Raw genomic sequence first — 16,115 nt, 5'->3', positions numbered from 1 at the left:
GAAAGTTCTACAGAGCTTCTCTGTGTCGGCAGCACCACTCTTGCCTTCAATGTACAGACAGGATTTGTTTAAAGCATGTAGTGCTCTGCAAAAAAAGTGCTCCCATCGTCTAGAAGGGAAAGCATCAGCCAGCTGCAATCCCGATTTCCTTTGGGAAATGGGACCATCCAGCAGCCCGGGGCCCGCACTCCGGGCCCTGGGAACGCCCAGGGCTGCTCAGGCTCGCGGGCCGCGGCCTCGGCGCACGGGAGCTGCTCGCTGGGCCCTCCCGGACCTTTGAGTTTGCGACCCTCCGTGGTTCCAGGGGACCTCGGCCACCCTGGTTTCTTTCCAGACTCTCGTGTTTGGGACCAGACTCCAAATGTGCGGGGGGAGGGGGGGTGTGTGTCCAGTTAGGGGCGCATCTTGGGGCGGGGTCGCGGGCCGGGATTCGGGCGCCCCGTTGGAAGTTGGGGAGGGCCAGCGCCTCGCTCCCTCCCTCAGTTCTGCGGCACTGGAGGAAGAGAGGGCGCATTTGATCCAGAACATCTGTTGCTTGACAAAGAACTTGCGCGTCTCCCAGGAGCCCTCCGGCCCCCAGCCCCGCGCGCCGGGGCCCGCCCCTCGCGACCAGACCGCGGGGAGGGGCCGAGGCGAAACCCGAGCCCCGCGCCCACCCCCCGGGCCGCCGACGTGGCTCGGGCCCCCCCCCCCGCCCCCCGCAGCCCGGCGGCCAATGGGCGCGCGAGCCCGGCCGCCCGAGCCTCCCTGCCCGCGGCCCGGGGCGCGCCCCCCGTCCGCTCCCGCCCCGCCCCCGCCCCGGCCCCGTCCCCGCCGCCACCGCCGCCGCCGCCGCGCCCGAGCCCCGCTGCCGAGCCGCCGTCCCCGCCGCCCGCTCGGCGCCCCCCGCCGGCCGCCCTCCCGCCCCGCCGATGGCGCGCGGCGGCCGCGACCGCGCCCTGGGGCTCGCCCTGGGGCTGCTGCTGGCGCTGGCGCTGGCGCCGCGGACGCTGCGGGCCAAGCCCACGGTGCGCAAGGAGCGCGTGGTGCGGCCCGACTCGGAGCTGGGCGAGCGGCCGCCCGAGGACAACCAGAGCTTCCAGTACGACCACGAGGCCTTCCTGGGCAAGGAGGACTCCAAGACCTTCGACCAGCTCACCTCGGAGGAGAGCAAGGAGAGGCTGGGGTGAGCCGGGCGGCGCAGGTGCCCGCGGGGACGGCGGGGCGCGCGCCGCAAAGCGAAAGCGAAATCGGGCGCGCGGCCGGAGGGCGGGGGCCGCGGCGGGGACGGCGGGGACGTGGCCGCGGCCGCGGGAGCCAGGGCGGCGAGGGCACCCCCAGGCCCCTCGGGGGCAGCGGTGTGCAGCCGAAGACTTGCCGCACGTGGCCTTTGGGGACAGTGACAGGATTCTCGCCCACCCTCCCAGTTTCCACATTCCCCGAGTGGAGGGCTTGTGACCCTGCCAAGAAGGTCCCCAGGATGAACGTAAATGGGTAAAAGACTGGTGGGTGGGGGGGGGTTGCGGATGCAGGAGAGGCTGATGCCCGGTGGGAGTTCCTGGGTGGGGGTGGGGGTAGGGGGTGGGGGGTGGGGAGGGGGGCCAGAGGTGCCCTGGCCTTCGGCCTGATAGTAGGGAGGGCAGGAGGAGGGATATAAAAAGCTTGTTGAGGAGACAGAGGGGGATTAGGGGACAGGGAGTGAGAAGCGGGAATGGAAACTGGTCCCCGAGTTTGTGCTTCCAGCACATGTGAGCGGAGGCACCCGGTGCTTTGGCAGGGAGGGCAACAAGCTGGAGGGTGTGGTGGCAGATTGCAGAGCTTCGCTGGTGAAGCCAGCTGAATCGGGAGCCAAGCCTGGAACACAAAACTTCGGTACATCTCTGCACCCTCTCCAGGTCCCCTGGGGATTCACTTGGGCTTGGGCAGAGATATCTGGGACCCTTCCACAGAGGAACCAGCAGCCAAAACTTGATCCCAGGTGGAGGCTGCGCTGGGCTGGGCTGGGCTGGCTGGGCTGGGGAAGGAGGGGGAGAAGGGGGGGGGATCCCAGTAGCCTTGCCTAATGGGCACCAGGCCTTCCTCCCGGAACCTGCTTCCTGGGGGTGGAGGATCTTCTTGTCCTGCTGCATGAAAAAGAACACAGCCATCCCTGTGCTGAGGAGGGCTACCAAAGGCCAACGTGGTTGGTTAAAATAGGAGGCTAAATTATACCTATTGTGTAGGTGCACCATCTGCCTGCTGATAAAAAGATCTTTCAACTTCAAAGTCATCTCCAAACAATCACCCTTTATTTTGCAGAAAAGTACTTTTCTCCGCTGGTTCAGGATTTAACAATGGGGGCCATTGAGGAGTTCGGCCTATTGTATTGCTTTGAAGCACTTGGTAACTGATTTATTCTGGGACCCTGAGAGGCAGCCATGTGCCACGTTGTCATCAGGGAGGAGGCCGAGAGGTCTGGGGATTTGGAGTAAGGAACTCTGCAGTTTGCGGTCCTAACAGCTTCCGGCTTTGATGCGTTTATCCTGATAGGCGAGCCTAGTGGTGAGAAATGGGGCTGGTGGTTGGTCTCCATCTGATGCTTGCATGAACACCTCAGCTTCATTCATTCAGTCATGCAGCAGACCTCTGAATGGCTGTTGTGTGTCAGGCACCAGGTTGGCCGGCTGGCAGACACAAGCCGTATGCTCTAGGCCTCAAAGTACTTAGAATCGCCCAAGCAGACACTGCACGAATGCTGGGATGGCCGCATATACAAACCCCAGTGCACAGGCTCGGGAGGAGGAAGCCCCAGAGCTTCAGGTTGGAGAGAGCGGCTTCAGGGCTCGGGGTTGTCACCTGATGAGAGCTTGTGGGATGGCTCAGAGGTTGCCAGGTGTACAGGCAAGGGCAGGCATTCCTGCAGAGAAAACAATCTGCTCATAAAGGTACTGAAACCTGTTCTGGGGGATGGGGAGTGTTGGGACAGTAAAGGGACAGCACAGAAGTAGGAGGTGGGAGTGGAGGGAAGCTAAGGGCAGAGCAGAAAGGACCTCTGAGGTGGAGATTAGATGTTATCCCGTACACGATCAAATGTCATCATCCCCCAAACTTGTCAGGAATGTCAGACGGCAGAACAGAGAACATAACTGAGGCATGGATGGGGCGATCAGGGGCAGGGGAGTGGCAAGGAGGGCCGGAGAGGGTGAATCTAGACACATGTGGTAGGTAGAACGTGGGTACTTGGCTCTTGACTCGATATGGGGGTGGGGAAGACAAGGGAGGAACCCAGGGGGTCATCTGATCTCTGGCCTGAATCACGGGTTGGGTAGTGGGTAGTGGACGCACCACACACCTGTAAGGTGAAGCCAGGCCATAGGTGGAGGCTTGGAAACGATGGGTGCCATTGGGGACGGGATGGAGCATGAAAAGCCGCCTCTGTCCACAGCTCCCCATGCACCAGACACCCCCTCCCAGCTTGGGCTGCTGAGGGAGGAGTGTGGCTGGATCCAGGCCATCACCACCTGACCCTGGGTTCTGAGAACGTGACCGTTCTGAGGCCCCTGGAGACACGTAGGCCAGGGGCCCCGCAAGGTGGAGGCCCGCAGGCCGCACGCATTCACAGACATGCTGCAAGGTCTAAGAGAAAACAGAAACTACACCCTGAGGGCTTTCACATACACACCCTCATTTCTGGTTTCTCTGGACACCCGGCGACTTTTATTCCCATGTGTCCGTCATTGTCTGGAGCAGAGCTGGGCCGCCTTGCAGGAGGCTGGCCACAGATGTCCAGGTTTGCCCGGGGCTCTGCCTGGAGGCTCTGCACACTCTGTTACTCGCTGGGTGTTTGCTGAGCTCTCGGTCTGTCTGTGATCTAGGGTCCTGTCCTTCGTAAGGCCAGGCACACATTCTCTCCTTTATTCGCCGCAACATCCCATGTAAAGCAGGTGTTCCAATTTAGAGTCAGGGAAATTGAGACCCCGAGAGGCTGTGCTTCCCTGGAGGGGAGCCTCGAGGCTCAGCTTGTTAGTCTTGAGACCTGTTAAAATGGCAAGTGAGGGGACGCATTAAAGCTGTTAGGAGTGCTCAGGCTTTGCTGAGAAAGAGGAGCTCGGGCTACCCAGATTCAGGAGGGCGATGGGGACTTCACATGTCCTCATGCATTCATCCCCCATCTCTGGTTTTTTTTTTTTTTTAATTTAAATTCAATTAAATTCAATTAGACAACATATTCATTGGTTTCAGATGTGGTGTTGTCTAACTTGTCAGTTCCAAATAACTCCCAGTGCTCATCACATCACGTGCCCTCCTTAATGCCATCACCCAGTTACCCCATCTCCTCACCCCCCTCCCGTCCAGCAACCCTCAATTTATTTCCTAGAGTTAAGAGTCTCTTGCGGTTTTTCTCCTCATTTGTAGTTCATCAAAGAGTAACTGTCAATTAGGACTTCTGTTGACAGTAAGAAAGTTTTACCACTGAATTGACAGGTTTCCAGCCCAAAGCAAAGAAACAGATCCCTAATTAACCTGGGTGGCCCCATCGCAGGTAAATGGACCACTAAAGGAATACTTACTTCTTTCTTTCTTTAGTATATTTTTTATTGGAGTTCGATTTGCCAATATGTAGTATAACACCCAGTGCTCATCCCATCAATGCCCCCCCCTCAGTGCCCGTCACCCAGTCACCCCATCCCCCCCGCCCACCTCCCCTTCCACTACCCCCTGTTCGTTTCCCAGAGTTAGGAGTCTCTCATGCTTTGTCACCCTCTCTGATTTTTCCCACTCATTTTCTCTCCTACAGGGAATATAAGAAATAGTGAAAGGGATTATAGGGGAAAGGAATACTTTTTTAAACCTAAGAAATAGCTTCTGGGTATCCTTGATCCACAGGGAGAGCATCCCTAGCTTGGGACCCTTAGACCTAGAGATGGACACTGGTGAGTTCTCAACCTGAAGTTTGCTCTGCATTAGGGTTTAGGGTGCCCCAGGCGAGTCCTATGGGCAGTCGCTGGACCCTGGGCCAGCTGTGGAACAGGAGACACCACTCTTGGACCTGGGCATCTTCACCCTGAGGTCAGGGGCGTCGGCTCCTGCAGCTGCTCAGCTGATCCAGTTTCTTGAATAATTACTGTGGTGTGAAGGCTCCTTCATCGCTGACATCTTAGGCTTTGGTCAATAAGATCTGGTCTCTTTCTGCTTTAAGTTTCAAGTCTTTGAGTCCAAAGTGGTGAGATTTAAAAAAAGAAGAGATGCATTCACTTATCTTTTGGCTTACATAGAATTTTCCTTTATTTCTTCTTCCTCTTCTTCTTCTTTTTTTTTTTTTTTTTGCATTGCCCCTAAAGCCCAGAGATGTAATTTCTTACCCTGATCATAGCACATACTAGCTGTGTGATCTCAGAAAAGTCATCCCATTTCCCTCCGCCTCTGTGCCATCACTCTAAAACAAGGGTGTCGGACTGCACCCGGAGGAGACTGCTAGGTTTCATCTTACACATCAACTCTGATCAGTGGGTGGTGTCCTCCTGCAAAGCATTGTGTTGAGAAGGCTTCTGAGGCACCTCTGGGTTTATCAGGACAGAGGGCATGGCCCTCTCTGGCAGTGTCTGCCATTGGCACGGGGTCAGGGGGAGGCACGTTGTCTTCAGAAAAGAGAAACTTCAAGATCCTTTGCAGCACCATCGGATCATTGATTTTATTTCAGTTGTTTATGCATTTTAGATTCTGCGGTGTTTGATCTTTTTCTGGATCAGGATCACACAAACCTTGATAATAGCCTTGTGGGTTTTTTTGTTTTTTGTTTTTTTTTTTTCTAAACTACAGGAAGATCGTTGATCGAATCGACAGTGATGGGGACAGCTTTGTAACCACTGAGGAGCTGAAAACCTGGATCAAACGAGTGCAGAAAAGATACATCTACGATAATGTCGCTAAAGTCTGGAAGGATTATGATCGGGACAAAGATGATAAAATTTCCTGGGAGGAATACAAGCAAGCCACGTATGGTTACTACCTAGGTAAGAGGTGCTGCACAGCTGTGGCCCGCACAACAAGCTCCTTGAGGGAGCCTCTCTTCTCTCTTGACACATCTACCGCCCACTTGTGTAACATCCTCCTCTGCTTGCTAAGAATGTACAGAGCTGCTTAGTCTGAGTCTGTAGGTGGTGAGCAGTGGGAGGGGTCTGGGGTCCAATAAAAAGTGACTTAGCCTAGGTGGCTCAGTTGGCTAAGCATCGGATTCTCAATTTGGGCTCGGGGTCTTGAGATTGAGCCCCATGATGGGCTCTGCACTGAGTGTGGAGCCTACTTAGGATTCTCTACCTCTCTCTCCCTCTCTCTCCCTCTGCCCCTCCCCCACCTCCCTCTATTAAAAAAACCCCACAGAAGTGACTGAGGTTGCTGTCCAATCTGAGCGGACAACCTCAGAGGCAAAGAGAACAGAGCAGAGGTGAAGCGTGTCTGTGGTACAGTTTCAAAATGTTGCCCAGTTTCAGAAAGCAAAGACCAAGTGGGCTGGAGCAGTCAAGGAAGGCTTCCTGGCGGAGGGTGGTCTGGGAGTTGGGCCTTGAAAAATGGATATATATTTGAAGAGATAGAGACAAGAGGGGAAGGTGGGCCAGTTGGAGGAACAAAGGGGCAGCAGTGCATTCAGCAGTGGGCAGGGTTTGGATATAAGACATGCTTGTTCATGGGGAACGATAGAGGGATGTGGACAAAGCACAGGGTGCAGCCCCACTGGGTACAGGGTAACGAGAGCTAGGAGACAGGTCTGAGGAGAGCCAGAGGAGCACACACTCACGGCTAGGTTCAGGGAGATCGTGGAAGCTAGACAGAAACCTGCAGACAGAATGTCATGGTTACTGGGGAGCCTGTGCATGTTCTAGAGCAAAGAATGATATGACGAAAGCAGAGTTCTGCAAAGAAAAAGCATGGCAGTAGGCCCAAAGCCCACACTCTTAACCACTTGCTGTAATGCCCCCATAAGCTGTTAGGGCCTGGATTGTAGGGGCGGCGACGGGGGTGGAGGTGAAGGAACAGACCCTAAAGCCATCCTGAAAGAAAATGTTTCAAAGAACTCAGTGGCTCGGGACCTTTTGTCCTGTGTGTACCATTTGGGCACGAAGGATGAGTGATCTGGGAGGAGACGCTCTCCTTAGCAGCCCAGTTTAAACACTTCCGCGCACATCCTGCAGGAAACCCTGCTGAGTTTCAAGACTCTTTGGATCATCACACCTTTAAAAAGATGCTGCCCCGCGACGAGAGAAGGTTCAAGGCTGCAGACCTGGATGGTGACCAGACCGCCACTCGGGAGGAGTTCACCGCCTTCCTGCACCCTGAGGAGTTTGAGCACATGAAGGAAATTGTGGTTTTGGTAAGACAAATAGAGCCTGAGCCAGAGCCAAATCTGTACTAAAATCTTGTCCCTTCTTCCAAAGAGAGAGCATTCTTCAGCTTGACAGGAATTAAGAGAAGAACCCTGAAGTGGACTAGGTGGGAAATACCCGCCTACCCGCTGGCTTAGTCGGGACAGGCTGCCCACTGTAACAGCCCTGAGCCCAGCCGTGGAAAACAAAGCTTCTCCCAAGACCAGTGCAGGTGGTCCCCCAAGTCAGGTGGGCCTTCTGGGCACTTCTCCAAGTCCTGTCAGGTACCCGGGCTATTTACACCGTGTACTCGACCATCTTGTGGCTTCCGGGTCATCCTGGCGACAACCAGCTGGGAGACCAAGGACAAGAGAGGGAAAGAAAAGAGGGCAACAGTCTGCCATGATTGTTCTGGCCAAGAAATGGATCCTCCCTCCCTTTCACCTTCCATGGACTCCTTCTAAAGAGGACGAGGCAGGGAGCTACTGTTCAGATGTGGACCGGGCAAGAGCAGATGGATTTAGGGATCAACTAGCTGGACTCTGTCCCATTTTTCAGCCCTGAGGGAACAAGAAAAAGACTCTGAAATGGACTGGTTGATTGTTAAACCATTGGGGAACTTGAGAGTGGGAGAAGGATGTTCCTCATAGGAGTAGGGCTTGGGAGGCCGCATGGGGCATGGGTCTGATTTTGACCCAAGGCTTTGAGGAATGGTTTCCATAGTGCTTTCCATGGCATCAGGTTGGGTCCCAAACGTCTTCATTTTCCAGAACAGTAAAATAATTGCCATCATCTATTTCCCGGGCAGATGTCCCAGGCCAGTTCTAACTGCTTGGATGCTGGGAAACAAGTGGCTTAAGTGTTTGTTCATAATCAACCCTGGACTATTTCCGTTGCCCAGTTGGTGGATGGGGCCCGCTCTTGCCTCATGCTTCACCCTCGTGATCACCATGACACCGAGGACTGGGCAGTGGCCCTAGGGATCTTTTTACCACCCACCATCCATTTAGGATAGGTGATTTGCCAGAGGAACTGAATTGTCCACAAGCGCATCCTGTGCCTCTGGATTGGCTCTCTGCTCCCGGGGTTGGCTGTTGTCTTCCATCCAGGATGCCTCTGAGTTGCTGTGACAGTGGATCGTAAATTCATTTACTTACTCACCCTAGCCGTAATCCCAATTAAGTCAAATATACTAAATGCAGAACATACACGTTCAAAAGTCAGATATGCTTTTACTTTTTAATTGCCCACTGTTTCATATTTTTGTGACACCAACTTAGTGTCCGTCGTCCACTGAGCCCCGGCATCTATTTTTTGTGAGTATCTCGTCCACTGGTACCGCAGGGGATGGTTTGGCTGGATGGTGGAGATGGTTGGCCTGGCAGGGCTTCCTGATAAAAATCAGAGCCCTTCTGGGCTTTTACTTATATTTTCATTTGAAGAGAGTGTTCTGCTCTTAAAATGGGGGGATGGGGGAGGAGGAACAGAAGCCACTGCCTGTTTTTTTACAGATAAGAAACCAATGCCCAGGGAGGTAAGGAGACCAGCCAAAAGTGGCCAAGGATTTTCAGCCATAAAGCCAGACAAAGGACAACCGGTAGACTTCTCAGATTTACTTGGGGCATGTAGCCATCTTGCCTTCTCTGTTCCCTTTTGCTTCCCAGGAAACTCTGGAGGACATCGACAAGAATGGGGATGGGTTCGTGGATCAAGATGAGTATATTGGTGAGTATGGCCTGGAGTCTTGCTCTGCTGGCCCAACTGGGCAACATTCCTGCACCCCCACATCGAGCTACTTTCCCCAGAGGTCTCTGTTAGCAACAGCTGCAAGTCTGATGTTGTCACTCCTGTGCCCTCCCACTGGGAAGGGACTTGTCACACCAGCCCTAGTGGTACAGTATCAGGGAGGCACTCTGGAGACCTCACACGGTGGCTGCGAGCGGGCCCCATGGCTCTGCGAGGTGCCCCCCACCACACTGTCTAGTTTTACCCTTGCAAAATGGACATGGAGATCCCACAGATTCCCAGTGAGGTCCAGAGCAGACTCTGCCAGACGAGAGCCCCTGAAGTCACACTGTGAGGCCCAGAAGTATGGAGCAGATGGAGCTGTGATGATTCCAGCTGTGGAGATGCCCAGGCATCTGCAGAGGGGTAGGGTAGCCTCCTTAGAGGGCTGACTCCTTTTACAGAGTGCACGGCTGCCCCCGGTTGGCCATTTGGTGCCTTTCTTTTTTTTTTTTTTCTTTCTCTTTTTCTTAAAGATTTTATTTATTCATTCATGAAAGACAGAGAGAGAGGCAGAGACACAGGCAGAGGGAGAAGCAGGCTCCATGCAGGGAGCCTGACGTGGGACTCGATCCCGGGTCTCCAGGATCATGCCCTGGGCTAAAGGCGGTGCCAAACCGCTGAGCCACCGGAGCTGTCCCATTTGGTGCCTTTCACTGGGACTACCGAACCTGGCATTTTGTTCTGATGGGCTCCACTTAGGCAGGAAGTTTTCAGGTACCAGGCACCCACCCGTGGACTTAACGGCAGCTGAGTCAGACGCCGCCTTGCTGGTTAGAGCCCTTTGGAGCTGCATAAAGGACTGGGGGAGGCAATTTGGGGCTCTGGCACGTGGCTCCAAGTGGCAGGTGCCTTCTCACAGCAGCTCTTCTGCTCCCAAGTGTCAGTAAAGTATAAGCTGGCAAGTCTTTTGAGGGGTGGGACGATGCGTAAGATTTTTGTACGTGTACTCCGTAGAGCAGTTAATCATCAGTTAATCCCCGGTCAGTGTGAAACTGGAGCCCGCGCCGCCATCGGTCTGTGGTCTGTGGCTGTGTCTGACTTTGCCACCCCAGGCCCAAGAACAAGCGCCTTTGGTAATGAGGAGCAAAGTTTCTTCTAATCATGAGAAATGATATTTGATCCGAAGGCCCGCACGCCGTCGTCCGCCGGTCCGTGGTTAACAGACAGGTAGCTCTCACCAGAGTAATTAAAGTGATCTTGGCGGCCCTACCTCTGCAGAGTAACAGATGCTGACAGGCCCCGCGTCAGGGCAAGCAGCAGAGCCTTCCTCTTGCCTGGTGTGCGTGCGACGGACGGTTCAGAGCCGCGGACGCCTCACCTTGACGGTGGTGATGGAATTAGACAGAAAAGGCTGACGGATTGAAACGAGCAATGTAGCACTTTTGATTAAAAGTGTGTGCTCTTCCTGGCCCTCCTGAACTCCGCATTGAAACAGCGCAGAATCAGGGGCAAAGCTCTGAGTGGCTTTGCCTTAAAGAAACTTCATTCCCTCCTTTAGGTTGGGGGGGCGGTGCATGGTGGGGGGCCTTGTGCTTGAAAATGCAACTCTGAGCAGCTTGCAGTCCGAGAGGCCCGATGTGTGGACTGGTCCAGCAAGTGACTTCAGGCACAGAGGAGCCTTCTTTTCTGGTGGGAGTGAGTGGAACACCGGTGGTGATGTGGGGCGCTGGGAGGAGCACTGGACTCAGGAGTCCTGGCCTCTCCACTTTCTAGCTGTGTGACCCTGTGAGAGTCACATGATCGTGATAAGCCTCAGTTTCCTCATCGGGAAAATGGGAATACATAGCCTGCATGCTTGCGGGAGTAGATGAAGCCCAAGTTAGCTAATAAATACAGACAACCTTCTCTTAAAAACAGTCTGCAGGTGTCAGGTGTGGGTCTGCCTTGTGGCTGAACCAAGGGTCTTGCCTCTCTTTTTCCTTCGTTCATGACCTGCTCTCTCCACCCCCTGGCATTTCCAAGCTGTGTTTCCATTAAAGAGAAAACTGCCCACAGGGTGGGTATCTGTCTTTTCCAAGGAGATCTAGTCACTTAGCAAACAATGCATAAACTTTGCCTTCTTTTTTTCTTTTTTCTCTGTCATTTTGTAAAAGAAGGATAATGATTCATCTTACGGAATTGTTGTAAGGATGAAATAAAACGATCTATGGGAAAGAAAGCCCTTTGGAAATAATACAAACAACAATAGGAATAAGTGGTTAAGACCGGGGTGGAAGCAGAGTGGCCCTGCCCCTATGTAGTCTCAAGCTCATACTGGCTGTGGGTCTTTGTTAAGGTTAAGGGTAAGCCTCAGTGTTTTCATCTATAAAATGGGAAAACCAACAGTATCTACTTCATAAGATTATTATGAAAGTTAAATGAAAAAATTATAAAGTATTTTATATATAATAAATAATACTAATATAATATTTTATATATAAAAACATATATAACATAATAAGGACCAACATTAAGCACATCCTACAGGAAAAGGTTTTTCACCTATACAGTGCCAGTTTGGGTTGTAGAGTTTTTTCACAGAAAGTATCCTACTTAATCTTCATAATAACTCTGTGCTTTGTAAATTATTACCTCCACATAATAGATAAGACAACTTAAGACTTACTGAATTAAGGAACATAATCCCAGTCACTGAACTAAGTCGAGCCAGGATACATCTTCTGGCTCATAAGCTCCCTTCTTTCTATTCCACGAAGCAGCCTTCGTAGTGGATCAATCACTGCGTCGTTCTCAAGAAAGCGCCCACCAGACATTTGGGTTGGGGCTCTTGATTGGTCACCATCTTTCCCAAAACTCAAGAGGTCAGGCTTTCCTTGACTTACTGACTTACCTTCCCACTTATCTTCATAACTAAAGACAACCTTCCCTTCTAGCGGATATGTTTTCCCACGAGGAGAACGGCCCTGAGCCAGACTGGGTTTTGTCAGAACGGGAGCAGTTTAATGAGTTCCGGGATCTGAACAAGGATGGGAAGTTGGACAAAGATGAGATTCGCCACTGGATCCTCCCTCAAGACTATGACCACGCTCAGGCCGAGGCCAGGCACCTGGTGTATGAGTCAGACAAAAATAAGGTATTTCACGATCTTCTAGAATCGTTCCTTGAAGGGACACAGTTTACATAAGATTGGTTCTGTTTGCTTCTTTGGTGATAGCATTGGCCCAGGCCCATGCAGCCACGTCCTGATCAACTGCTCTCACTCTTGCCCTACATGAGACTTGTAAACTTAAGCCAATACCATGATAACCCATGTAAACTAATTAGGCCCAGACATTCCCGAACAGTCCGCTAAGGGCCACACACTTAATTCACTCCCATCTCCCAGGATTACAGAAACGGTAACTTTGTTTGCTGTGGCCCAGGCTTGGATTTAAGAGGTATACCCTGAGTTGCCATAAGATAGGTTTGTTCATTCATACAGTCAGCAGATATTATCAGACATTTGTAATGCGTCAGACACAAGCATGCCCATCCCATTACATCCAAGCAAGCTCGTACTGCTGGCTCTGATACCCAGCACTTCAGTATCTATTAATAAATATCCAAATAAATAAACAAGATTTAGAAAGAAGTCCTGCTTCTTCCCAATTTGATCACTGCCCCCAGTTCTTGGGAGACAGGAGAGTTTTAGAGTCAAGCCATAAAAGGGAAGTGGAATTCTTTGGGGCGTGTTTTGGGGAATGCCAACACTGCTTGTAGACATAACTGGATTCTAGCTTCTGAATTCCTTGAGGACTTGCCTGCTATATTTTACCGTAGCTCTTAAGCCAGGAGGCTGTTCCAGTTTGGTTTTTGGTGGGCAGTGACCGTGGGTGAAGGACGTGCCTAACAGCTTCTTAATTATGCCATGTACTAATTTTAAATGTTGAAAATCCATGAAATTATGAGAGCTTCATGCTGAACAACTGCTCAGAGTTCCCAGAACTTCTGTGACAGAGGTCTTTCCTCCCTCTTACAGGATGAAAAGCTAACTAAAGAGGAGATATTGGAGAACTGGAACATGTTTGTTGGAAGCCAAGCTACCAATTATGGGGAAGACCTCACAAAAAATCATGATGAACTTTGATGCATCCTCCCCATAGTACATACAGCAGACTGTCATAGGCTTTCTTTTATTGTTTTGGATGGTTGCTGCAGTTGTCTCATTTACAGCACTTGTGGCCTCCCCAAAAAGCAAGTTTATAACCTCGGATTGGGGTTAAATTGTTTTCCACCCAATATTTACTGGAAAATAGTCATCGCTATTGTTTCAGTAAGACTTCTCTCCAAACACATTAAAATCTTGGTAAATCACTATGCTCTATGGGGACACTTGCTAAAACATGATTTTTTAGCTTTTTTCAGTAAACATAAATGAAAGGGGGAGAGAATGTGAAAAAGCCTCATATTTAGAAGTTGGGTGGGCTGGGGGGCACCGTGTGGAGCGACTGCTATGTATTTTAACTGCACATTTTTTACATTTGCCACTGTTGAATAGTCAGTGAGCGGAAAGTCTGACGAAGCTACAGTGGTATCCTCCTATGCAGGCTTATTTCAGAGCACGTCTCATATTCCAGATTCTTCCTTCTTGACTTTGTACTCTGAGCTGTCACTGTAAATGGTATATAAATCCTCTGTGCATTTTTCTGTGCGGACCTGCTCATGTGCACAACAAACCCGCATCTTTGTGTTCTTTATTTTTACAATAAGAAGCAATCAAGAAAGATAATGTGAAAAAGAAAGGAATTTTAGAGGTAGGGAAGAAATGAATGTCAGGCATTCACAGAGCTATAGGAAAATGATCAACACTATTATACTTGAGAAAATGTTCTTGTCATGCAAATGAGGTAGGTCTGATCTTTGAAAAAGTGAATAGAAATACAATCCATTTCCTCGCTGATCGCCAGTAAGAATGAAGCAGTGGGATCCTGGAGAAGCTGGTATTGTGGAGTTTTGGAACCCCTCCATCTGGTCCCCTGGACCTGCCCTGGGGTCCACCACACCCGGGAATTAGGAATGTTCCAAGCCGTTGACCGAACTGGTAGAAACAACTTTTACAGGTTGAAATTTTACTTTATAAATAGCGAACAAAATAAAAGGATCCCACTGAGGATTTTCTCCTGTGTCCTGTGGTGTTTGACCTCACATGTGCTATTTGTGACATTCTTGTTCATACAGAATTAACAGCGGGATGGGATTCCATGTGTAAGATGCTAAAGGCTCTGGGCTTTTAATCCAATTACTAGAACGTTTAGAACATGCTCACATTTACTTATTTAACAAATAACATAACTTCCTTCTTTCTCTGCTAGTAAGGGCATCTCCAAGTCTCTGTAACTCTTTGGGATGGGTTTCAAGGCCTCCAAGGTCCGACAGGGTCTGGTCCCTTTCTGCATCAGCATCTCCCTGCCACCCTCCTCTCCACCTCCCATAGCCAGCCCCATTGACTTTCTGGTCCTCCAACATGCCGAGTTTATTCCCAGCTTGGGCCTTTTGCAACTGCTGCCCTCAGATTCAGAACACCCATCTCCCGCATGGAGGGACTCAGGGTGCCTCCACCAGGGGGCCTTCCACACTGCATCATTTACAGTGGTCCCATTTGAGTCCCTGTTTAGATTTTTGTCTCATTTCCCCATTTCATTTTCTTCTTGATACATATTGCCATTGAAGCCACTGCTTCCTAGGGTTGATGTACAAATTACCTCAAAGAGGGGGGCTTACAACAGAAACTTAGTCTTTCACAGTTCTTCAGGCCAAGGTCTGAAATGAAGGGGTTGGCAGGGCCGCGCTCCCTCTGGGGCTCTCAGGGAGAATCCATCCTTGCTGCTTCCAGATTCTGGTGGCCCCAGGTGTTCCTTGGCTATGGCGCATCACTCCACCCTATGCCTCCATTTTATGGCCTTTTCTTCCTCTGTGTGACTTCCAAAGACACTTGTCATTGGATTTAGGGTCCACTTTGATAATCCAGGATGACCTTGTCTCAAGATCCTTACAAAGACTATTTTTCCAAGTAAGGTCACATTCACAGGTTCCAGGGGTTAGAGGTAGACATATCTTTTGCAGGGGGCCACCTTCAACCAACTGCAACACTTGACATGTTCTTGTTTGTATGCTGTCCATCTTCCCCATGCTGCAGTGTGAGAGCAGTGGCCTGGTTGCCCAGGACCTAGAGCAGTAAAGTCTAGTCTATAATAAGTACTCCATAATTACGTGCTGAATGAATGAGAGGTTGTTGGCTTTCATCAAAGAGAATTTCTTCAGGGGGAAAAAAAAAACTGTATAAATAATTAAAAAATAGCTCACATTCTCTGAATGAGAAGTTAAGTAATTTGCTTGACTCCACAGTGATTAAATGGCAGGGCTGGCACTCAAATCCAGGTGCTCCTGGCCCCAAATCTCCACTGGGTTTTTTTGGGTGGTTTTACGCTCCAACCTTCAGATCTGATCCATGTTCCCTTTTTTTCTTGGCTCACCCGTGACATATGATTATATGGTCAGGGAGTGAGAATAACTCTTCTTACCCAGAATTAGGCGGACACCCTTTTTTTTTTTTTTTTTTTTAAGCAATGAAAACCTGTCTTTTAAAAAATGAGAAAATAATATCTTGTAACCTAATTAGAAGCATAACACTTGTAAAAGGTGCTAACATTATTTTCACCCTAAAAGGGAATGCTGGTTGATTTATTAAGTTATGCATAGTAAGATGTTAAATATATTTTGAGCACTAAATTTTTCCTTTCAAGTCAGTGCACATAAGAAGAGAACCCTCACAGAGACTAGTGCTTCTGGGGCTGAATTTAACACTATTTAAAGAAAGAAAACCTTAGCTAGAGGACATAACTGTTAACATGGTGATTTGTAAAGCCTTAGATTTCTAATAGGGTCTGACTGTTTCAAGGAAAACATATTTTTTTTTTCTAGGTAACATTTCAAGTCAGATTATGGACAAATGCTACAAAATTGATCTGTAATGGGAAATACTGTAATGTCACAAAGCATTATTTATATGCTTAATGTAACTCAGAGCAT

General features: G+C 50.4%; 1 protein-coding gene across 1 annotated transcript; it reads left to right on the top strand.

The window, feature by feature from the left end:
• Positions 1-911: 911 nt before the first annotated feature.
• Positions 912-14,203, top strand: RCN1 (reticulocalbin 1). The gene is made up of 6 exons (XM_038563118.1): positions 912-1,165; positions 5,779-5,972; positions 7,149-7,327; positions 8,984-9,044; positions 11,981-12,180; positions 13,066-14,203. The coding sequence occupies exons 1-6, from the start codon at positions 912-914 to the stop codon at positions 13,171-13,173; spliced, it is 996 nt and encodes a 331-aa protein (XP_038419046.1). The 3' UTR covers positions 13,174-14,203.
• Positions 14,204-16,115: the final 1,912 nt, after the last annotated feature.

Source organism: Canis lupus, chromosome 18, assembly GCF_011100685.1.
Source record: "Canis lupus familiaris isolate Mischka breed German Shepherd chromosome 18, alternate assembly UU_Cfam_GSD_1.0, whole genome shotgun sequence".
In the NCBI taxonomy this organism is placed as follows: Eukaryota; Metazoa; Chordata; class Mammalia; order Carnivora; family Canidae; genus Canis; species Canis lupus.
This window is presented reverse-complemented; position numbering and strand designations above follow the sequence as displayed.

Excerpts from the sequence above, each read along its gene's own strand:
- RCN1 (XM_038563118.1), top strand. The coding sequence starts at position 912 with ATGGCGCGCGGCGGCCGCGACCGCGCCCTGGGGCTCGCCCTGGGGCTG. Across the intron at positions 1,166-5,778 it reads GAGAGCAAGGAGAGGCTGGG|GAAGATCGTTGATCGAATCG; the intron begins GTGAGCCGGGCG and ends TCTAAACTACAG. Across the intron at positions 9,045-11,980 it reads GGATCAAGATGAGTATATTG|CGGATATGTTTTCCCACGAG; the intron begins GTGAGTATGGCC and ends CTTCCCTTCTAG.